Here is a 25,277-nt window from a genome sequence, read left to right as displayed (position 1 = left end):
AAGTGTATTGAGAATTCCTAGGTTCGGATGAGATTCATTGAAACTATTCAATGGCATGTTTAAATCTTGATATGCCCCTCTTGTTTGTGACTGGGATACCGAGGATCACAAAGCGGGTGTGAATTACCATGCAAATTCACATGGTGCCTTCATTGTAACGATCACCTATTCGATGTGCCGGTAAACCACACACGCTCCATCGAACTATGATAAACAATGAATCACCCTTTGCCACCTATGCTTAGAACCAATTAGTGTGCCGGTAAACCACACACGCTCCACTAACTTCTTAGCAAGGGTGCAAAGTGTAATTTCATGGGATTGCATCAATTCACTTTTCCTAAAGTAACTAAGATTGGGAAATTTAAAAAATGTGTAGTTACTTTGTATTACTTATTATACTTTTAATGAGAGGATGAGGTTGCCCTATCCTACCCGTTCGGCTAACGGCCCTCCACCAATCAAGCAAGCGGTGGGTGTGAGTGTACACCCATTAAGCGCCATTTTATAGGCCGCAACCTTATACCCACCTTATAGATCGGCTTCGTGAATGAGGCCTACTAACGGTAAGACTAGCATTTAGTTATACATATACACACACACACACACATATATATATATATATATATATATATATATATATATATATATATATATATATATATATTATTCTAGTAATATCATATTAGTATAGGGTTGTATTTTAAACTTTTAAAATCTAGGGATTGAAATTTAAATTGTCTAAATTAAAACTTTTAATCACAAATATAAATTTTAAAACTTGAGGACAAGTTTTAAACATTTAAAACATGGAGGATCAAATAACAAATATTTCCAATTAACAATTAATATCCTAATTATCTATATCTGATTTATTCAAGATTTCTTTTAAGATAATTACCAAAATAATCAAAATAATTAATTAATTATCATATAAGGAAATTAAATATTTTATTAGATGATAAATATCTTTAATTAGATCAAGATTATAGTCATATGTATCAAAAAATCGGATTAGGGTTGATCTAATTAGTTTAAGGAAAGTTTCCATAAGATAATTATGAAAAAATCCCGAATTTGGCCATTCCTGACGCCTGGACTCGCCGAGTGCACAAAGGGACTCGCTGAGTCAGGCCTACTCGCCGAGTCCACTTTGGAACTCGCCAAGTCCATGACTCAGAAACCAAAAAATCGAATTTTGCAGGTTTGTTTCAGTTAATCAAGCAACAATTTAAAGAAAACCAAGCTAGGCTCTGATACCACTGATGGGTTTTAGCCATAAGAACTTTCCTATGTGCGCATGCAAAACCCTAATGTTTGGATCTAGGCTTTCTAATTAAACATGCTTTGAATCCAGGACTTCTAATAGCTAATTAGGTTAAATAACAACATTGAAACAGATCTAGAACCATACCTTTGAATTCCTTGTTGATCTTGTAGTCTTGGAGCTTCTAGAGTCACACATGTCACTCCTCTAATGGCTTACAAACACCAATAGCAAGGAAGATAATTTTAGGAGAGAGGAGAGGGGAGGAAATCGGCCAGAGTTCTCTTACTTTTTTTGAGATGCCGATTTCCCTTACCCATGGGGTCTATTTATACTTGTAGACTCCTTAAGGGTTACAGTCTAAACCCTAATTGGATAATCTTCTCTTAAGGCTATCCAAATCCTTTCCTTAGATAATCCCTTGGACGATTTTGAAGCTATCTAGCTTCTAGAATCCGTCCCTTGTATATCTATAAGGATTTATAGTCTAAAGCTTAACTTTCAAACAATTGACAGTTTATACCCCTTTATTTAATTAATCTCTTTAAGTCACCAAATTAATTCCAATTAATTCTATGACTTATATTAATCAAATAACTATACATTATTCTTTATAATATTTACTCTCTCTTAATAAATCATCCCATCAAGTTGCTATGGTGAAGGCAACCCAAAAGGACCATGCACAACCGGGTCAAATACTTGCCTATTATAGTTGCAGCCTTAGACACTATTCCAACAACTTTGATATTCACGGCCTGGTACTTCTTATGTGGTAGGAATGGTAGTTAGATTCATGGAGAAACCCAGAAGTATGCACATGCATGCCATAAAACATATAGTAAGGTATGTAAAAGGGACAATCGATTTTGGCTTGGTATATAAAAAAGGAGATGGTGAGAATGTCATGAGAAGGCGACACTGACATTGATCTAGCTTGGGATGTAAATGATATAAGGAGCATGGATGGAATGGATTATTACTTTAAAGAAAATATGGTAATATGGTTCTCACAGAAATAGAGTCACATTATCTTATTAGGAAGCTAAACTTATTCCTGCAACCACTCTAACCTATCAAGGGATATGGATACGACATATGCTCTATGCAGCTATGATTTAACTAGAATTCAACCTGGAACAGTTGTTCTTCATGTTGATACCAAGTCAACACTCGAGTTGATGAGGAAACCTAGTGTTCCATAGACGTAGTAAACAAATAGATACTCAGTATCATTAGTGTGTAGAAAGAGGTAATACATTGGTCAAGCATATTAGTACCTTTAAGAGCGATCTAACGTACTCAGAAAGTCATGAGGCAAGATAAAGTTTAAAGAAATGAATGTGAAGCTAGGTGTGAAGAACATTCTGAATTAAGAAGGAGAATGGTGGTTAATTTAGAAAAAAAGGTTCATGGGTATTTTCAGAAATTTTTTGGTTATTAGTTTGTCTTCTAGTTTTTTGTGTTTGAGTCACACACTTAACTTAAATCATCCATAATGGTTAGTTCAATGAAAGAGTTGAATGAGGTGGCAAACTAAGTGTCATTTAATGGATGAAACTCTACCATTATGAGACGTCACATTAGAATTTTATAGATTTGGAGTTCAATGATCACTGAACTCTTCAATGGGAAAAACAAAAAGTTTTTTAATTTTTGAATATATAATATAAATTAGTGTTTGTTATATTCTATTGAATTTTATAGAGTTCAATGTATTGCAGGATAAAAAATGATAGAGTTATATGGATATTGGACCATAAACTTATGTTTAGCCCATTAGCTAGGTTAACCCTATATAACTTTCCTACTTCTAGTCTTATTACCTTTCTTTTTATTTACAATTTTCTATCAACAATGTAATCCTATCCGTTTTCTCTCTATATTAGTATGATTTGGTTTTTCTTATTTATTTGTATACTCCTTTTCGTTTGATTTGTTCGTCTTTCGTTGATTTTGTGCCACAATCTATTATATCGTGCCGTTAAAATACATTTTGATCGATATTTTCTTGCAATTGTGTGAATCTCATTGCTATTTGTGAATCTCGTCGTGAACATGGAGCTGTGACATTTGACAATTTTGGGTATGATTTTCGAATTCATTATGTATTTCATTTGGTTTAGTTTGTTCGATTTTGTCAATTGCGAGGGTTTCGATTATTACTTTTAATTTATATGTCTATTGAGTTTGGATCCAATAAAAAAATGCAACACATTTTCTTTCAGTTGTTTCACTGTTCATTGTTCATATTGTTCACCATTGGTACTATTCATTTCTAGTGTTCATCATCGTTACTGTTCACCGTTTGGCATTTTTCATCATTTGTCCATTTTGGTTATTTTTCGAAGTTTTGTTTATTTGATTGTTGCCGATATTTTTCCATATTTGTTGATGGTATTATTTGTTTTTATTACAATTTTCTTTCAGTTATGAAACTTAGTCGAAAGTTTTATTACACTTTTCTTTTTGTCGCCGGAGCTCTTGAAAACCTTAGTCGTCCAATGTTTCCTACCATTGTTATTATTAATATTTCCGGTACAGTTCATGTTCTTTTCTTTGATTTTGAAAGTTTCTTAAACAAAATTATTATTTTGAATGATTGGTCGAATCTATGTCTGTCTTATTCTTCCTTAAAAATGGTTTTTATTTTTTCAAAATGTCGTTTGATGTCAAGAGCAATTAAAATTTTTTTGTCTTACATTCCTATTAGAAATATGGTTTGTTAAGTGTTTTAATGCTTTTCTACTTAAATTTAGTCTTACAAAAAATATAGATGATATGTTTTGTTTGGTATTATTCAAAAACAAAGTCTTTTTTTTTCGTTTTGCTCTTGCTGGTCACTTCATTTTGTGTTTTTTTTTTTTTGTTTTTATTTCTAGCATTTTTGTTCCGGATCGAGTTATTTGTTCGTTTTCCGGTTATAACTTTCATTTCCATTTTCTGTTACAAAAGTATTTGTTTGTATTCATTTGATCGTATTTGCTTCTGTTCTAGTTTTGTTTCAAATTTCTATTTTACTTTTATTTTTATTTTAATTTTTTATGTTGGGTTTTGCTTTTTTGTTTGGTATTGTTGTTGTTTAGCAAATTCTCAATACATTTTGCTCAATCATTATGAGTTTGAGGGAGAAAAAGAGAATAAAAAAGATTAGGTACATTAGTTTAGTACGATGAATATTTGCATATTGGTTTCTCTTTGTTGTGATGCTTTTGCTAGTATCGTTGGGGTTCGTTTTTATGCTGCCAAAAATGCAGATCAGTTTGTTTTTGCTGCTTTCATGCAAATTGTTTTGTTTTGGTTGCTTTCGTGAAAATCGTTTGGTTTTGGCAGCTTTCATGCAAATTGTTTGGTTTTAGCTGCTTTCGTGCAGGTTGTTTGGTTATGTTGCTTCTCTTAAAGATTGTTTGGTATTGCTGCTTAGATAAAGATTGTTCGCATCTCCCGGAATGTAATTTGTTTGGTTGCTTGTGGATATAAATGTTTTCTAAGACACACTCAACTTCTTGTTTTCTTTTCTTTGAAGACAAACTCTCAATGTTTGTTTCCACCGCATTGTGATTTTGAGGGGAGATGATAGCATAATAAGTTATTTGGGTTCTTTTGGTATTGAGCCTTATGTTTAGCCCATTAACTAGGTTAACCCAGATAAATTTCGTATTTATATTCCTATTAAATTTCCTTGTATTTACAGTATCAACAATTTAATCCTAACTGATTTCTTTCTATATTATTATTAGTTATCTATAGATTGTTATTATTTTCACATTTCATTAGGGAGTGTATCGAAAGAGATAATACACTAGTCAAACATATTAGCACCCTTGAGAGCGGGTTGACATAGTCACAAAGTCAATAGGCAAGATAAAGTTTGAAGTAATCCGTGTGAATAACATTATGGAGAATGTTGGTTTGATTAGAAAATAAGGTTGATGGGTATTTTTGGAAGTTTTTTGGTTATTAGTTTTTCTTCTAGTTTTTTGTGTTTGAGTCAAACTCTTAACTTAGAGCATCCACAATGCAAGTAGTATAAGAGTTGAATAGAGTGGTGGTTAGAATTGATTAAAAGTTAAATGGAGTGTGGTTGATGATATGGAGTAGAGTTGAATGGAGTAGTTAAATGATCATTGAATGGTTCAATAGAAGAAATAAAATGGTGATTAGGAATTTCGAATTGAATAAGTGTTTAATGGGTTGTGGGTGGTATTGTATATATGTTTAATGGATGATGTGGCAATTCATTCAACTCTATAGAGTTCAATGAATTATGGATGACCTTAGAGCAGATGAGTTCAATAACAGAGTTGAATGAAGTGACAAATTAGGTGTCCTTTAATGGATAAAACTCTCTACCATTATTATGGGTGTTCATAGGGCGGTTCGTTTCGGATAATAATAAAATTGTGAACCCTGACAACGGGGTGGGTACCTCATGTGCACTAATTGAAACCGAACCAAATTTGCCAAAAAAACTAAATAAAACTGAACGTTTGAAGACGGGTAACCACGGTTCGGTTCGAACTGAACCGTTTGAAGGCGGGTAACCACAGTTCGGTTCATGGGTACCCACTAAATTAAAAAAAAAAAAAACCATTTCAATCAAATCTGTAAAGTTTATTCCGCCCGTTTCTCTGAAACAAATAAATCACGAAGTCAAAAAAAACTATATAATTCAAATACCATACATTATAATTTATATTATAACTATAATAATATAAATAACAAGAAAAATAATTAATGTGGAAGTGCCAAACCGGAAATTTTCGATCTGATCAAGTAGCCGGTTTTTTCGGTTTTGAATTGGCCAGGTCGGATCGGTTATTTGGTTTTGTGGTTTTTTTGAACACCTCTAACCATTGTGAAATGCCACATTAATATTCTATAGATTTGGAGTTCGATAGAAAAATGAAAAGTTTTCTAATTATATATATATATATATATATATATATATATATATATATATATATATATATATATATATATATATATATATATATATTAGCTTTTGTACTGTTCTATTGAATTTTATAGAATTTAAAGGCCAGGAAAAAAATAATAAGAGGTGATCGTTATAGATGCCCTTGGAAATAAATAAGTTTGCACGGTGCGGGCAACACCCGAACGCGTTATTGTGACTTGGCACAGGAAAAACGCCCGGAACACCGCCCCCGGCCCGACGTTATTAGGTGTTATGTTGGTGCGCGTTTTCGTGGCAATGGGAGGCAACGCCTGTTTTCCTCTCTTCTTCCTCTTTGTTTCTCTTCCTCATGACGGCGTTTTCTTTGTAGAACATCACCCCTTCTTTTCCCGTTTTCATGGCATTTTTCTTGCTTGGCCTCAAAAAACACAAGAGGGTGTTGCCCACACCTTACACTCTAAGAGTCTTACTTTTTCTTATCGATGTTCCTTCATGTTCCTCTGTTTTCTTTCTATTGTTACTTTAGTGCACAAGGTTCAAGGGCGTGAAGGGCGTGAAGGAGGTCATGTTGTTACATAGTACACTTTAGTTTTAAAATTGATGTTGACGATTTTTCATTATATTATACTAAGGCCTTCTGGTATGGTCATCACGAGAGCTTCCGTGGTCTATGTGGTCACTAACCACAAATGTGAACACCATCCCATAGTGTTAGTGGTGGCTAGTGGTGGAAAACTTTCGTGGTCATATGTGGTGAGGAGCACGGATCACCACACCCAATCAGTTTCATTCTCTCTCTATTCTTCTCTATCTCTTTCTACCTTTTTCCATCTCTCTCTACAATTTAATTAATTAAAAAATATATATATATATATTTTTATTTTAATAATCAAAAAATAAGAGGGATATAGTGGTGAGTATCCCAACCTTTTAGTGGTAGCTAGTGGTGATGATGTGGCACCCACCACTATAGTGGTTAATATAACGGATGACCTTAGGGAAATAATTTACAAGCCCAACGAAGTTTCCAAACAGTTCAAAAAACCTCAATCATTTTTTTTTTCTATTCAAGAAAATCCAACGAACCTAGCATTTTGTCTAAAAAAAACTCTAAACCGTTAAAAAACCTCAATCATATTTTGTCTATTCAAACGATTAAGTTCGTTGAGTTTTTTTTAACAAACAAAACATGATTGAGGTTTTTTGAATGGTTTGAAAACTTCGTTGGTTTGACAAGTCATTTTCCCGATATGGTAATAAGCCATATCATTTGTTTTCTCTTCTTTGACTTCCATAGAATTGAACAAAAGTGTAACTTAGCTGGACTTTTTAGACAAAATGTTAAGTTTGTTGGGTTTTCTTAAACAAACAAAACATGATAAGGGTTTTTTAAACAGTTTGGAAACTTGGTTGGGATGGTAAGTTATTTTCCCTATGTTACAATGATACTATGTTTTCAAAATTTATGCAAAGTTGAGGAATTAACTTGTTTATCCTGGTGTCGCCAGACGGAGATTCTTTAAAGGCACTGAAGTTGGAGGATGCCGGAAATGCTGTATTGATAGATTGTACATCAAGAATCACATTATGGGCGAGCTTTAAAACGGCAACAGATACGTTTCTTCCAGGTATGATGATGAGCTCAACCGTAAGAACATTGACATCCTGGAAAAGTTTAGAAGACCCTGCATGTGGACGCTTTGTGTTTCAGGTAGATCCATTAACAAACCGATACTGCATTTTTGACTCATCACTGGGTCATTATAGTTGGAAAAGTGGGAGCATGTCGAAGAATAGCTTTGATGATAATCAAATTTACCCTCAGGCATTAAAATTTCTGTATAACACTCAAAAGAAACAAAATATATCTCTTCTTAACAGATCACTTCCTAACTACAACGGAATCGAGCCTTACTCAAGGCTAGTAATGAATCATACTGGTCATATACAATATTTTCATTGGTCAAATGGATCAGATTCAGAACAATGGGTTTTGGATTGGCAAGAGCCAAAAGATAATTGTAGCAGATATGGTGTGTGTGGCTTATTTGGGATGTGCACCCAAAATAAGGATTCGTTCACATGTAGTTGCTTGCATGGATTTGAACCTACTTCACCCGATGAGTATAAGGCTCGTGATTACAAGTCTGGATGCAAGAGAACTTCTGAAATTATATGTGATAAAGGAACAAACGACACATTCCTGAATAAAACGATGATTAGTATGGATGATACAACGTTACCCTTCTTTAAATCAGAAAATGAATCGGAATGCATAAAGAAGTGTCTTGAAAACTGCACGTGCTTGGCTTATTCTTATAGTTCTCCAAACAAGGGAGAGATATGGGACCTAAGTCGCAATGCAACCCAAGGCGGTTGCTGGTTCTGGGATTCTGCCCCAAATAATCTTCGAGACAACGGTTTACATATTATTTCCTTTCGTGTTTCTAAAGGTACTTCGTCATTTGACAAATCAAACTGTATAGTTGCAAACTGTTTTTAGAAAAAGAATCATTGAGAGATGACCATATATTTGCATTTGAAATGAAGGACATATGAGTTTGTTGTTTGGTATTTTGGATCTTGAAAAATGATAATTACCTTACTAAATCATACCCTTCGTTACTAAATCAAGCCAAGTAAGCAGATAGATATAAACATCTAAAATTTAAAGCAAGTATGTTTGGCAAAAGTAGTACTAGCTTTTATTTGTGTAGAAGAGTGGTAAAAATAGGTGTAAGATTTTGAAATTTGTAAAATTACATAAAATAAAAAGCTAAAAGTTACTTTGAAGTAGCTTTTGATTCTCAATTTTTTTGTTTAAAATAAGAGCTTTAAGCCTCACTTCTAAATAAATATTTTTCTTTAATTCAATTTTTTTAACACTAAAAGCTAAAATCTCATCAAAACTCATGTCCTCACATAGCCATAGTCACTACAGCTCGTAAACTAAATGTGTGTCAATTAAGGTATGTTAGAACAAGAAAAATACGGGCTTAAACTCTTTCCTCAAATTGTGGGTTGATTATGATCGAAATAATATCAAACTTTCAACATATTTTTATGTACCGATTTAGAGGAAGCTTGTTCTTTTCTCTCTCTCTCTCTCTCTCTCTCTCTCTCTCTCTATATATATATATATATATATATATATATATATATATATATATATATATATATATATATATATATATATATATATATATATATATATATATATATATGTCCTTAATTTATAGACTCACACTGCACCATTTTTCTAATTCCTATGCAGGTTCTATCATCTATTCATCATATGGAAAATCAAAGCCTGAAACCGAAAAACGTCTTCTTGCTATTGTTATTGTTGTTATTGTTACGGCTCTAGTGATTTCAACATTTTGTGGTATTAGCTATATTTTGTTTAAAATATTGGTGAAAAGAAGTGGTAAGTCATTATATAAATTCAGCATATATAAACACTTTATGTTCGCTTGCTGTATAAGTTTTCATTTCAAACTTAAAAAGTGAACTTGAGGCTCACTCATCATCTATATCGTATCATGAATAACAGAAAACAACCAACGAAGCATAGAAGTTCAATCTAGTGATCTGAGGAGACGCATCACAGATTTACTTGATCTAGATCACTCAAAAGAAGATGACAAAGAAGGCATTGATGTGCCATATTTTGAGTTGGAAAGCATAATGACTGCTACTGATGACTTCTCAGAGAAAAATAGGCTTGGAGAAGGTGGATTTGGGCCTGTGTACAAGGTGATAAAGAAATTATTTTAAGTTGATTTTCTCCACAAGAAGTAGACAGGTAGTAACTTAAGTTACTCCCTCCCTCCCAAAATTATAGTCAACAGACAAAAAACACATATATTAAGGAAGCATTAATTACCACTAAATTTATACAATAAAATTACAGTTTTGTCCTTACTTTGCATTTAATGTTTCACTAAATGCTTAGTTAGTTAAGTAATAATGATGGGGTATTTTAGTAAAAAATGCTATTTATTTTTAGAAGTGGATTATAATTTTAACACAACCCAAAAAGGAAAGATGGACTATAATTTTGGGACGGAGGGAGTATTAATTATGAGTACGTGATTAGGGTAAGCTTCCTGGAGGGAAAGAAATTGCTGTGAAGCGGTTGTCAAGCCTCTCTGGACAAGGTTTACAAGAGTTCAAAAATGAGGTTATGCTAATTGCTAAACTTCAACATCGAAATCTTGTAAGACTACTAGGATACTGCATTGTTGGAGACGAAAAGATGCTACTCTATGAATACATGCCAAATAGAAGCTTAGACAAGTTCATATTTGGTTAGTTAGTTTATCGATTCATATACTTTGTATCTATACACATACGTACATTAGAAAATGAAAATTTATCATTTTCTTTGCAAGATCGAACGATGTGCACATCACTGGGCTGGGAAATGCGATTCAATATCATTATGGGAATTGCTAGAGGACTAAACTATCTCCACCATGATTCTAGGCTAAGGGTTATTCATAGGGATTTGAAAACAAGTAACATTTTGTTAGACGAGGATATGAATCCAAAAATTTCGGATTTTGGTTTGGCTAAGATAGTTCAAGGTAAAGATTTAGAAGCTACCACCGACAGAGTCATGGGAACTTTGTAAGTTTATTAATATTAGTACTTTGTTCTTTATAAAAATAAATCCACACTTGTAGATCGAAGTGGTTATATAATTATATCTTGTGTGTTTTTCAGTGGTTATATGTCACCAGAGTACGCACTAGATGGGTTATTCTCTATAAAATCTGATGTATTTAGCTTTGGAGTTGTAATGCTAGAGATTATAAGTGGGAAAAGAAACATTGGATTCTATCAATCCCGTAGAAGTATAAGTCTTTTAGGACATGTAAGTGAGATATAAGAACTTTGAAGATGTTACCTACTTTGTTAATTAATTGACATATAATTTATATGTCTAAAAATATCTCAGGCATGGAACTTATGGAAAGAAGATAAGCCATTTGAGTTGATGGATCAAATACTAATGGAATCATGCAAATCGAGTGAGGTATTGAAGTGTATAATTGTCGGACTCCTGTGCGTACAAGGAGACCTTGATGATCGTCCAAACATGACGAACGTTATTTTGATGCTTAGTGGTGATATTGTCACGCTTCCAAGTCCAAAAGAACCAGCGTTCATTCCAGGGAGGGACTACGTTATTTCCTCTTCCTCTAGTTCTTCTAAGACAAATACGCAGTCTAAAAACATGTTGACAATCACTAAGCTAGATGGACGCTGATCGGGAGGGTATTTATTTTACCCATGAAGTGTATTTGTGTTTATAAATATATATGATTCTCACTTTTGACAATATTTTCTAGTAATAGATATATTATCAATATTCGTCTCATATTTTGTAGATATGTTACAACTAAATTAGAAATATACTTTTTTCCATATGTTGTATGAACTCATTTTGTGCTTAAGCAACCCAAATTATCAATAAAGATCATGATTTTTAAGTTTTCTCGTAGTATCAGAAGCCTAAAGATCTTAATACAACTGGAAATTAGAAGCTCGTAGCTGATAGCTGATAGCTAGAAGCTGAAAAACTTTTATTCATATAAGAGTGTTTGACGCAACCCAAATAGTTGAAAACTACTGAAATATGTAAAACTATAGAAAATGACATATGAATATAAAGTAAAATTAGAATATATTCTATACTGTAATTATTAAAAGTTAAAAATCATCTAATTTTAATACCAAGTGCTCGAATTAAGCTTCTCTATTGGTAAAAATGACTTTTATACATATTAATAGTGATCGATTTTTTTACAAATAAAGTAAAAGCATATTTTTTAATGTTGGTAAAAACTAGGAGTGTGCAAAAAACCGCATAAACCGCACAAACCTCCCACACCGCACCAAACCATACCGCATAATGCGGTTTAGAATTTCGCAGTGCGGTTTGCAGTTCGTAATTTTGTCAAACCGCACTATGCGGTGCAGTTTGCGGTTTATAGTTACCAAACCACGGTTCAAACCGCACCGCGTCGTATATATATATATATATATATATATATATATATATATATATATATATATATATATATATATATATATCAACGTTTCCAATCACCAAATACTTCATACTGTCCAATAACTTTATTTTATATCATGATTGTTAAATATGGTAATTAAAGACTTAAAAGACTATGATATCAAATTTCATAAGTCATAACAACTTAGCAAAACATTATGTGGTTTTTTTTGTTTGCAATACCTATGCCTTTTAAAGGGTATGCAATATAATTAATAAATTTTGAAAGTGTTTAAATGTAATGAATAATAGCCAAAGTTATAAATTGAAACAACTTATCAAACCGCACAAACCGCCCACATGAAACCGCATCGCATAATGCGGCTTAGAGCTTTTGTGGTGCAGTTTGCGGTTTCATAAAACTTAAACCGTATGTGCGGTGCCGTTTGCGGTTTCAACTCTAAACCGCACCGCGAACATCCCTAGTAAAAACTAGAGATAAACTAGTTGGAATATATAAAATTGTTGGAAGTAATGTTTAAATTCTATATTTTACTTAATTTAAAGGTAGGTTGTTATAACTAGTAAAACTTAGACCGTATGTACACATAAGGATTATTTAGATTATTCCGTTGTGTAGATATATTGTCTATAGATTGTATCAATTTCCAATAGTGGTATAAGGGCCAATAGGTTTTAATTATATGCATTACCAATATAAAATCCAAAAATTAAATTCTCAACAGACACGACACGCCCTTCTCTTGCACGGCGCACCCTGTAGGTTTTGAGTTTTATTTTTCATATTTGTTTCTTGGTCGACAAGTTTCATAACTTGTGCAACAAAAAATGAAAATCTGGTAAATTTCGAATTTGGATAATGCCTGTTAATTTAAAACATTATTTAAATAAGATTAAACTTGAATATTTATTAAATGGAATTTTAAATATTATTTGAATATAGATTTAAATTATAGTATTTCAACATACACTACAAGAATAATAGGCAATAGCGGTGACGCACATTTTTAGCGGCGACATCAAACAAACACGTTTATTATCGCCGCTAAAAGTGTACATCGCCGCTAAAGGCGTCGCCGTTAAAGGCTTATGTTGGTGATCCGCGTTATTTCAACCCTGACCATCGATTTAGGCGATGATCCAACGACTAGGAGGATGTAGAAAACCCGCGTTATTTTCCCTCCGTTGTGTCGCCACTAAAGGCTACCCGTCGCCACTAAAGGCGTCTCGATTTAGTCGATGATCCAACGACTAGGAGGACGTAGAAAACCCTGCGTTATTTTCCCTCCGGTGTGTCGCCGCTAAAAGCTACCCGTCGCCGCTATTGCCTGTTCTGGCAATCCGCGTCATTTCAACCTCATTTGTCGATTTAAGCGATGATTCAACGATGTAGGAAACCCCAGATTGTTTTCCCTCCGATGTGTCGCCGCTAAAGGCTACCCGTCGCCGCTAAAGAGCGTCTAGAATAAAATCTGCTTCGTCTTCACTTTCTTCCCTGATCTACTTCTGTGTTTTCCCTTCTTCTCTCTTCTCTCTGCTCACCACCATTGACCTCATCGGAATTTCACCGGAATCTTCGATATTTCACCCCTCTTCCTCTCCATTTCCCTTTTTCTTTTCCTTTTCTCTTCTCCCTTCTAAATTTGTGTTGGTTGTCGAAATTTTAAGACCCCCACCATTCTCGCCGGAGTATACCGCCATCACAACTGTTCATGATGAAATTTTGATAATTTTGATATTTTAGATGTGTATTTGTATGTGTATTTTGTGTTTGTAGATGTGGATATGTATTTGTATTTGCATTTGTATGTATATGTGTATCTTGAGTGTATTTTTATGTATGTATATGTGTTTTTGTATGTATATGTGTATTTTGTATGTATATTATGTATGTGTATTATGTACATATGTGTATTTGTATATATATACAAATACATATAAATAGCGGCGACACCTTTGGTGGCGACATATAGTATTTGCAGTGATGCGCCTTTAGCAGCGACAGAAGGCAATAACGGCGACCAGTGGAGCATTAGCAACGAATCAACAACAGCGACCCTTTAGCGGCGACGGGTCGCCGCTAATACCTTTAGCGGCGACGCCCGTCGCCGCTAATACTCTAATTTCTTGTAGTGATACCTGAATTGATTTACCACTTAAATTAAATAATATTTGAAAAAAATATTAAATTAAAATATTTAATTAAAACTTTTAATATTATTTAATAGAAATAAAACTTGAATATTTAAAAGATAAGTAATAAATTTAAGATATTTAAATTTATTATATAGTATGATTACTATAACTATGACATAATTACAACGGTGTCTTCACATGTTTAATTAAATATTATCAGTTGAATCATGACTAAGCTTACCTACTCTAATGTTATTAGAGAGGTTTTAGGAGGTTTATATGGTTCCTAATGAGGTTGATTTTTAAAAACTCAAAATCTTACCATCCTCACCGCCACTTTGCATTTTTAGAGTGAAGTTACCGAAAAGGTTTGGTAGGATATATGTTTAAAAGTTAAAACTATTAACTAAAGTAATAAACAAAATTCATGTTCCTAAACTAGGTATAAGACTCATGTATCACATGAGTTTATTTAAAAGAAAATTTAAATATGAAATTCTAAACATTTAAAAGTTTGAATTTATAAGAAAATTAAAAAATATTGAGTTATTAAAATTAACGTGTTTTTTCTTTTTTTAATTCAAACAAATAATTTAGATAAATAAACAAAGAAAACTAATGAGATTTTAATTATCAAATTTTAAAATTAAAAGGAAAGTCAATTAATGAAATTGATATGCATTTATTATTACATTTATTATAATTATTACATTTAAATACTATGTGGAATTTGATAAAATGAAAATAACCACAAAATGCTATATGGAAAAAATTTAATTGAAAATAACCATAAAATGACATGTTGTCAAATCAATGAGAGTGTGACATGTGAGAAAAAGATTTTTATTTATTAAAGCAGAAGTGTGAATCGTGTGTTATCCATGAAACACACATATTTCTTTACAATATGTTGATGGCGTGTATGCGGTTAGTTGTCACATCAATTTGAGGATTATGGTGGGAAATGATTTGAAACTTGCAGATATCAAACGTAACTTGATTCCAGCATCACATGATTTGAAACTTGCAGATATCAAACGTAACTTGATTCCAGCATCACATGGTTTTTGCATGGTTGATTCACCATTTGTTATATGATCCATGACATCCCTGCCATAGAAATGAACTAAACACAATTTGAGATTAACATGTCATTAACAATCAATGAATCTCAAAGATCTAGGAGTTTCATGTATATTAAAACTGGCAAAATTTATTGCCTACAAAAATAAATTTGTAGTGTGTTTACGACATCCCTTTACAAATCATAAAGCCAAATGTGGATCGTAGTCATATTCAATAAATTTGGTAATTATTAATTTGGATAAATAAAAAAAAATAGAATGGAAATAATATTGAATGATGTCTATAATTTCATCCATTAAAATCCACTGTTATACACCTCTAAAAGGATAAATTGATAGGACGGTGTCTAAATTCATAGTTTGGGAATAGTTCTCATAAACGAAATGAAAGATCATACCTTAGATAAAAGCTCTTCCTAAGGTTCCTCCAACCACTACATTCCAAAAGTATAATAAACATATGGAAGTGAAATGAAAATTTCATTAAGTTAGGAGTTGACTATCATTATCATCATCAACTAGTTGACATGTACATATAATTAGTTTATTTTGATTTTGATCTGAACAGTTTTGAAATGTCCATAAAAGAGATACATGGCATGATAAGGGCCTTTTGGAACTAACATGGCCATGGGAACTCCAACTTCAAATGATCCTATAATCACTATAATGAATGAAATTGTCAAGAAGAAGAAAACGAGTTGCCCATGGGTTAAGGTGATTAGTGTTAGTATACCTAATTTGACCCTAAACGCAAAGGACAATATGAAGGATTATTCTGAGACATGCTCTGATAAGCTATTCATTTCCAAAACAAGAAAAGGACCAATAAAACATAAATGCCCAATATATCTAAAGGAGAGTAAAAGACTGAAACGTGTAAAAGATAATTTGATCATGAATTATGAGCCCATGCTACTATCTATAGGATCAATAGACAACTCGTTCCCGAATGTTTATTCTACAATCAGATATATGAATTTGTAATACCATTGAAATATTACTTCTAATCATTTCAGTATTTTACTAAGGATAAAGTACTAAAATTTGCAAGAATGGGAATTGAACAAAAGAAGTAATAAGACTGAAATATGGAGAAGGTAATTTTGAAACATCCCAAAAATCAAAGTAAAAATTTTCATTTTTAAATCCAGAGAAATCATTGTTTTCAGATAAATCCCAAATCAAAACCAAATGTTTACAAAACATTGTTCCTAAAAGTAGAAGTCATATAGCAGAGTGTCCCAAATCAGTATCATAAAAAATAAGAGGATGTGCACGATCACGCCTTTGCTTTCCCATGGTCATCTAAAGTACCTGAAACATAAAACTGAAACTGTAAGCTAAAGCTTAGTGATTTCCCCCAAAGTACAAACATATAACAACATGTATGTTAGGTCCACAACTTACAGACTGGATTACCCATGTGTCCACAGCATGAGTCTGACTTGCCTTTTGATCCACAGCTCATGTTTGGCTTACTCCAGAGCCCACAACATAAGTCTGGCTTGCTTCTCGGGCCCACAACTTATGTTTGGCTTGCTCCCAGGTTTGTTAGCTTTTGCATAAAGTAGCACCACCTTAAAAAAACCATATAATGTCAACATATACATAATAGATAATGTATATTTAGTAAGTAGATAATCATATAACCAGTCAATAGACTCATAGACAGATATATAGATCATTATCGCATAATAACACCCTATATATCAGGACTCTATGTTAACAAATCAATACAACATAGCAACATCCTCTAAACCAAGAAACATAACCTAGTGGGCCGACATTGGTACCATCAACCTACAAGTACAGTGAGGAAAACTCACATCTCAGTCTGAAAAGATAGTTGAACAGGACACGGCTCCGAATATCATCTCTACCGGTTACCTATTTATTGGAAAATGACCAAACTTAACTTTAAATCAAAATACCCAAAATACCCCTAGGTCAAACTTGGTCAAAATCTGGTCGAAGTCAAGAAATCAAAAATTCAGTCGAGTTGACTCAGATGAGTATGCCAAGCGTACTCAACTTGTACGCTTAGTGCGCTCAAGGTCTTGACCAAAAAGCAGGGTGTTGACCTCGTACGCCCAACATACGTGTATGACACCTTTTCCTTCTATTAAGACCTTAATCCCTTAAGCTCTTTCGTCAAAATCCAAATCTAGTCCCAAAACAACATCTTAAGTCATAAAGTTTCCAACTTTATGAATTTGCATGGCTAGGAAGTGCTCAAAACTAAAAACCCTAATTTCTTAACGCATTTAAGACACTATAACCCATGCATGGAAGAAAACTAATAACCAAGATTGCATTTTTATGACCTTAGACACTCTAAAACATTTGGAAGGACAAACTATTTGGGTCTAGAGCATGTCATACTCAAGAACATCATTGATTAGGGACAAAAGCACATAACAACATCATACAAGCTAGATCTAACCAAATAAGCATCAAGGTATAAACTTTATACCTTCTGGGGATGAAGAAGGGTAGAAAACTTCCATATCGAAGGTTGCTCCAAGCTTATAACGTTTTCTTATTTCCTTGTACTTCCTCTATGAACACCAGAACATACATTAATGGCTCAAGGATGCTCAAAAATGGATTAGGGTTTGCAAGGGTCGAATAGTAGGCTGGAGGTTGATGAATGAAGGGGTTCCAAGGAGATAAGGATGTTTAAATAGGATCCAAAACCTAAAAATTAGGGTTTGCATCATGGCTACGTACGCCCAGCGTACGCATGCAATCTCCAAAAATACAAAGATGCCATGTGGGACCAAATTTGTAAACGATACTCAAACCAAGGGTCAAAATGGAAAATACCTGAAAATCAAGATGTTACAGTTATCCACCACTAGAATTAGACTTCTTCCTCGAAGTCTGTTGCTGTTAACAAATCGGGGGTAATGCTCCTGCATCTCTGCCTCGGGTTCCTAAGTCCATTCGGAACCCTTCCGTTGTTGCTACTGGACCTTGACCTAAGATACCACCTTGGTGCGCAAGGCCTTCGTCTTCTTATCCAAAATCATCACTAGTCTCTGAACAAAATTTAGGCGATCATAATCCTAAATATCATTCAGAGGAACAGCTGTTGAATCATCAACCACACACTTCTGAAGTTGAGAAATATGGAAGGTGTTGTGAATCTGACTGAGCTCCTCAAGAAAATCCAACCAGTAAGCTACCCTGCCAACCCTGACAATTAATCAAAACGGTCCAATAAATCGGGACCCCAAATTGACCCTCTTCCTGAAGTGTATTACACCCTTCCAGGGTGATACCTTCGATAGGACCATATCATCGACTTGGAACTACAACTCTGATCGGCGTTTGTCTGCATAACTCTTTTGCCGACTCCGAGCTGTCTACAACCTCTACCAAATCTGTTGAATAAGCTATGTCGTATGAAGGAATAATTCGGTCTTCCCATAACCCTATGACCGACCTCTCCCTGACAGACTGGTTTATGGTACTTCCTCCCATAAAGAAGCTTGAATAGTGGTGTACCGATACTTGAGTGATAGTTGTTGTAAGAAAACTCAGCTAAGGGAAGGTACGAGTCCCAACTCCCACCGAAATCGATCATAAAGGTCCGTAACATATCCTCAAGTATCAGTATGGTCCACTCGCTCTGATCGTTAGTCTACGAATGATAAGTAGTGCTAAAGTGCAACCTCGTACCCAGTTCCTTGTGGATCCTCTGCCAAACGAAGAAGTGAACTGAACATATCGATTTGTAACAATAGAAATCGGAACACCATGACGGGCGATGATCTCGCGCACATACAAATCGGCCAATTTCTCAGCTGAGGAGCTCCCCAAATAGCTAAGAAGTGGGCACTCTTGGTCAAACAATCCACTATCACCCATATTACATCAAACTCCATAGTCGCCCGAGGTAGCTTGATGATGAAATCCATGGTGATATGTTCCCATTTCCAGATGGGGACCTCCAAAGGTTGAAGCTTTTCATGCGCCCTCTGGTGCTCAGCCTTGACCATCCGACAGGTCAAGCACCTCTCAACATACCAGGCTATCTCCCTCTTCATGCATGGACACCAATAATTAAGCTGCAAATCCTGATATATCTTGGTGGCTCCAAGGTGTATCAAAAATTTGGACTTGTGTGCCTCCTCCGACATAGTCTGCCTGATCCCACCAAAATTTGGCACCCAAACCCGACTGCACCGGGTCAACAATGCAAGGTTGTCGGTAGAAAACGTATCAATCTCGCCCTTGATTCTCTCCTTATTCCAATTGTTTTTCTTTCCTCCCTCAGTCTGGGCCTCCCTAATCAAATCTAGCAATGGCGAATCAATCGAAATCCTTATACATAGGCTCCCCATAGCAGCATTAGCCAACTTGCGGCTCAAAGTATCAGCACCCACATTCTCTTTCCTTAGTTGGTATAAAATCTCGCAGTCATAATCCTTATGGATGGAAATGGGGCGGGTTTGACCATCCCTCTCCCCATCCTCAAGCGCCTAACCTTGTCCCCATCCCCATCCTCATCCTCGACGGATGCGGGGAATCAAATCCCATCCCCCTTTAAATTTTGGGCTTTTCCCCAGCTCATCCCCGATCCATCAAAATAATAAACTAAAGTTACGCAAAAAAATCAAGTTTAATAAGTGATAAAAAAGAAAGGCCATAATCAGATTATGTTTACATCAATCATAAAATCTAACAATCATCAATACAAGAAGTGGTGATTTGGTATACGGACCGTCGAACAAGGTGAGGATTTAAGAACTCTTGGGCATTAGGAACATCTCTTGGTATATGGACTCTCGATCCAATAAAAATCAATTCATTCTTAGTGGATATATATATATATATATATATATATATATATATATATATATAATGTCATCAATGCAGGGGCGGGGCGGGTTGGGGATGGGTATACCCGGCCCTGACCCCATCCCCGGTTTTAGCATAATGGGGATCCCCAGTATCATCTCCGGTACCCATTTTTACGGGGAATACACATCCTTAATTAGGACGGGTTAACCGGGTTCCTTACCAGATCAGGTGAAATTTCCATGTCTAATAATCCTTGACTATGTCAAGCCACCTACAATGTCTCATGTTCATATTCGGCTAATCCATGAGATATATCAAACTCTTGTGATCCGTGTAGATGGTACACCAGACCTCATATAGATAATGTCGCCAAATCTTGAGAGCAAACATTACCGCTCCCAACTCCAAATCATGAGTAGGATATCGAACCTCATGCGAATTCAACTGTTAAGAAGCATAAACAATAACCCTCCCTCGCTGCATTAAATTTGTCCCCAAGCTAATGATGGATGCATCACAAAATACCACAAAATCCTCAACACCCTCAGGGAGGGTCAACACTAGGGCCTCACATAACTTTCATCTCAGAGTTTCGAATGCAACCTGCTGCTCAGGGCCCTAACGAAAATCCACCTCTTTCCTCGTCAAATGATTGATGTGTACATAAATATTGGAGAAATCCTGAATAAATCTCTGAAAATACCCGACTAATCCCAAAAAACACTGATCTCCAAGAGGAGACGTTGGAACCTCCCACTGCATAATCGCATCGATCTTAGCCGGGTCAACCAAAATCCCATTCTGGTTAACGAGGTGTTCCCACCTCAAAACTCCCAGAAGCTCTCGAAGGTGATCCTTATGTTGTTCCTAGGTATTGGAGTAGACCATGATATCATCAATAAAAACAATGACTGGTTGATCGAGCATCGGCCTGCATAACTAATTTATGAAGTCCATAAATTCCACAGGCGTGTTGGTGATCCCAAATGGCATCACCACAAACTCATAATGACCATAATGAGTCTGAAACATGTTCTTCTCCATGTCTTCCTCTCTAACCCTCATCTGATGATATCCCAACCTCAAATCGATCTTGGAGAACGAAGATGCGCCCTACAACTGATCGAAGAGGTCATCAATCCGTGGAAATGGGTAACGGTTCTTGTAACATCACAAAAATACAGGTCAAAAATTTCATTTTTAAATAAGTTAATATAAAATCATATGTAATAAAACCGTCAATAATAATGTCTCATGTCAAAACCAAAGTGTCAATAATAAAACATAATATCATAAAACCATATCAGTGTAATCCTAAGGATCTCATGTGCGGAAATGATAGTGTGATGCGCTGCGATCAAGCCAACTCCTTTCCTTTGAAAACAAGCACCTGAAACCAAAATTGTAAACCGTAAGCACGAAGTTTAGTGAGTTCCCCCATCATACCACATACCACATAATACCATCGGTATCTTTCAACCGGTATCTGGGGACTATTTCACCCCTACCACTATCACCTAATAATATATCATAAACATACTGATCACATAATAATATCATAAACATGCTAATTACATACTAACATATCATAAACATACAGATGAGCGTTGCATGGGTTCTCTATACCCCTTTGGTATCTTTCGACCGGTAACTGTCATCGGTATCTTTCAACCGATATCCGCCATCAGTATCTTTCAACCGGTAACCGGGGACTATTTCACCCCTACCACTATCATACAATAACAGGATATAATCATACAGTTAGGCATATATGGGGTACCGACCTACCCTTCGGTCCTAACAACCGTGTCAGTGAAAAACTATTCCCTGCTACTACCACGAACACACATAGCACATCACATAAGCATATCACATAAGCATATCACATAAGCATATCTCATAAGCATATCTCATAAGCATATCACATAAGCATATCTCATGAGCATATCACATAAACATACCAAGATAATTATCACAAAGACAATTATCTACCAACTACCCCTGTTGGTGGGTCGGCATTGTGGCCTTAAACCCACCTCTACTATAAGGTAACTCACCTCACACTGATGAAGTCCCGTAGACACAATCCCACACTGCTGAAGTCCCGCAGACTCAACCCCACACTGCTGAAGTCCCGCAGACTCAACCCCCGTTGCTGGATAACAGATTCCTGAACCATGGTGGTACACAACGGCAGCCACCAACTCGCGGTGGTGGCAATGGCAGTCTTCCTCGATTTTCTGACTTCACATCCCATAAAAAACGACCCTTGCTCGGAATGGGAAACCAACCACCTATTTGGTGGCGTATGGCAGCGACAATGGTGATTTCACGTCGGCAGCCACCACCTCGCGGTGGTAGCGGTGGTTTTTGTAGGTTCCCAGTCAAACAACCACACACACACGAATCTTAAAGTAGAAACACACCCACACAAACTCACGACCACCTCCCATGGCGACTGGTGGTGACGAGATAAGGCAATGACATCGAAAAGTAGAAGGAATGGCGACGGCAACGCAAACCACGACGACAGCAGCAGCGGCATAGTGGAGAGAATTCGCCTGTTTGCGTCCTTGTCGGCAACTAGATCATCAACGAATCTGATAATGGCTTGGATGTCGGCTGTCGCTCAGAGATTCAACAGATAGGAGAACGAGGGGGAGTCGGGTGGTAGCGTTTCACGTACGGCGGTCCTTTCTCGACGTCCAGCGACGTTTCAATGGCGAAGAGGAAGGCAAGCAACGGCTGGAGTTCTCACATGGCGATGGCAGTGACCGGAGGTGAAGAAGGTTGGTGGCGGCCGGTAGGAGACATAAAGGTGGGGTGGCGGCTGATCTTTCTTTAGGGTTAGGGTCTGAAGCGGGAGGGGTGACGGGTTATATACCCTAATCCCCCAAACTTTCTTCCACAATGCCGAATCTAGCCCCTCCATCCAGAAATCATCTCAAAATAAATCTCATATTTACCTTTTAAACCCTGACCTCGAAAATCCCTTTCAAATCAAATCCCATAAATTACTAAACAGCCCCCATCTTCTAAATTTTTTACAATTCAGCTCCCTGTGTTACCCCTTTAGCCCCCAATATCTTAATTATGATATATTCATCCCTTTCACCTCTTTTCTTTTCAAATTAAATCCAAATAATTACCACGGAGCCCCTGTCTTCATAAATATTTACAACTGAGTCTAGAATTCACACTTTTAACCCCCAACTTCTAAAATTATGACAATTAGCACTTCGAAAACATCCTTTAATATATAATTATTTACTTTAGGGCTACTATTTGTTCATTAATTTATTCATTTATCTAATAAATGAACGGGGTGTTACAATTCTTCACGATCAACTTGTTTAACTCCCGGTAATCAATGCGCATCCGGTGTGAACCATCCTTCTTCTTGACAAACAATATCGGTGCCTCCCACGGGGAATTGCTCAGTCTAATAAACTACTTGCCAATAGCTCCTGAAGCTGAGAGGACAACTCATGCATCTCCGGTGGTGCCAATCGCTACGACGCCTTAGCAATAGGGGCCACACCGGGGACCAAATCGATCCTGAACTCAACCTATCTATCAGGAAGCACACTGGGTAACTCCTCCGAGAACACATCAACAAAATCTCTAACAACAGGTACATCCAAAACCGAAACCTCCTTCCTAACTAGGGTGTGAACCACATATGCAATATAACCCATACACCCATGTTGCATATATTGTCGACCCCTGACAGGAGAACAAAAGACTGATCCAATCCTAGTACCCTCTCCATAAATAATCAGTTCTCCTCCACTTAGGGTTCAAAATACCACTCGCAGACCCTCACAGTCGATCTTCACACGAAACCTGCACAACCACTTCATCCCAAATATCACACATACGTTCCCATGGAGATAGGGGTCAGATCAAATTGGGTAAGGCACCCTGAAGATCTCCAAAACACAACCTTGATAAACACTCGATGCAGAAACCTCGTGTTCATTGGCTATAGAAACCTGCAACGGACACTCCAATTCTCCAATAGTCATATCAAAATCCCTACTAAAAGACTAAGATACAAAAGATTGACTCGCACCTGATAAATCACCCTCTTCGCTTCATGCCTTTATCCATTGCATCATTTTTGCTATTTTTTCTTAGACGCAAAATCAATTGTATTTATCATCTTCATCTTCTTCTTATTCTTCAAATTATCATTAGACGGCTTCTCCAAGTATCAAAAATTTAAGTTATGATTTGTTTATTCGTTCTTGTCTTTGGGTGTATGTTGGTATAGATTTTCGAACCTCCAAAATATTTGTTTGGAATCAAAGAGCATGGTTCTGATTATAGGTTTCTTGTTAACAGTTTTGTTTTTTTCTGACAACTGGCATAGGAAGTGAGTTGCGATTTTGCACTTGCAAAAATATAGTTTGGCATAATTTGATAGTTTTTTTACGTGGATGTGTAGTCACAGTTTGAAGGGCAATTGCTTGTGTCATCACAAATTTCCACACATGTACTTAATGGGGTCGGTTGCTTGAGATGTTGATTATAATAAATTTTGTAGTCAAGGTCTATGCTTACTCTCGAGTCTTTCTTCTTTCTGAAAATACATGCACTCTAATAATTTGGATTATTTTTCGGGGAAATGAAATAAATGCCCTACGAACTTTCTAGGGTTTACCGTTGAGTCCCTAAATTATTTTCTTGGATTTATGAGGGAAGGAACTTAAGCTTTTTGGGTCGAATAAGTCACTTTTCAAGGTTTGAAGGGGTCACCCAGTCAATTTTTTGCCACATCCTTTAATAAGAAAACAAAGAGAGTTGACTGTGTCCTTCGTTTATTTCCACCTCCCTTACTAATGCCACATCAGTTGTGTAGTGTGTTCTTTACGCCTATAAGAAGACGATTATCAATACAGAGTGTTCATCGTTCCATCTTTTCCTAACTCAAAGATGGATGTTTTATACATCGCTGTGGATTTGCACTTCCAAGGAATCTTCGTGAAATACCCAATACGCTACACCGACGGGGTT

At 35.7% G+C, this 25,277-nt stretch overlaps 1 protein-coding gene across 4 annotated transcripts in view; it reads left to right on the top strand.

The window, feature by feature from the left end:
* The window catches only part of LOC111904645 (G-type lectin S-receptor-like serine/threonine-protein kinase At4g03230), a 40,970-nt gene extending 29,287 nt beyond the window's left edge, over positions 1-11,683 (top strand). For 2 of the 4 annotated variants that reach the window (XM_023900384.2, XM_052766071.1), the window contains 7 exons: positions 7,694-8,638; positions 9,460-9,612; positions 9,739-9,941; positions 10,285-10,495; positions 10,580-10,817; positions 10,914-11,064; positions 11,149-11,683. In XM_023900384.2, the coding sequence (XP_023756152.1) occupies positions 7,694-8,638; positions 9,460-9,612; positions 9,739-9,941; positions 10,285-10,495; positions 10,580-10,817; positions 10,914-11,064; positions 11,149-11,460 (2,213 nt within the window). In that variant the 3' untranslated portion in view covers positions 11,461-11,683. The remainder of the gene's footprint in view (positions 1-7,693; positions 8,639-9,459; positions 9,613-9,738; positions 9,942-10,284; positions 10,496-10,579; positions 10,818-10,913; positions 11,065-11,148) is intronic. The other 2 variants (XM_042897442.2, XM_023900385.3) reach the window with 2 other exon arrangements.
* The last annotated feature ends 13,594 nt before the right edge of the window (positions 11,684-25,277 follow it).

The sequence above is a fragment of the Lactuca sativa genome, chromosome 8 (genome assembly GCF_002870075.4).
Source record: "Lactuca sativa cultivar Salinas chromosome 8, Lsat_Salinas_v11, whole genome shotgun sequence".
In the NCBI taxonomy this organism is placed as follows: Eukaryota; Viridiplantae; Streptophyta; class Magnoliopsida; order Asterales; family Asteraceae; genus Lactuca; species Lactuca sativa.
This window is presented reverse-complemented; position numbering and strand designations above follow the sequence as displayed.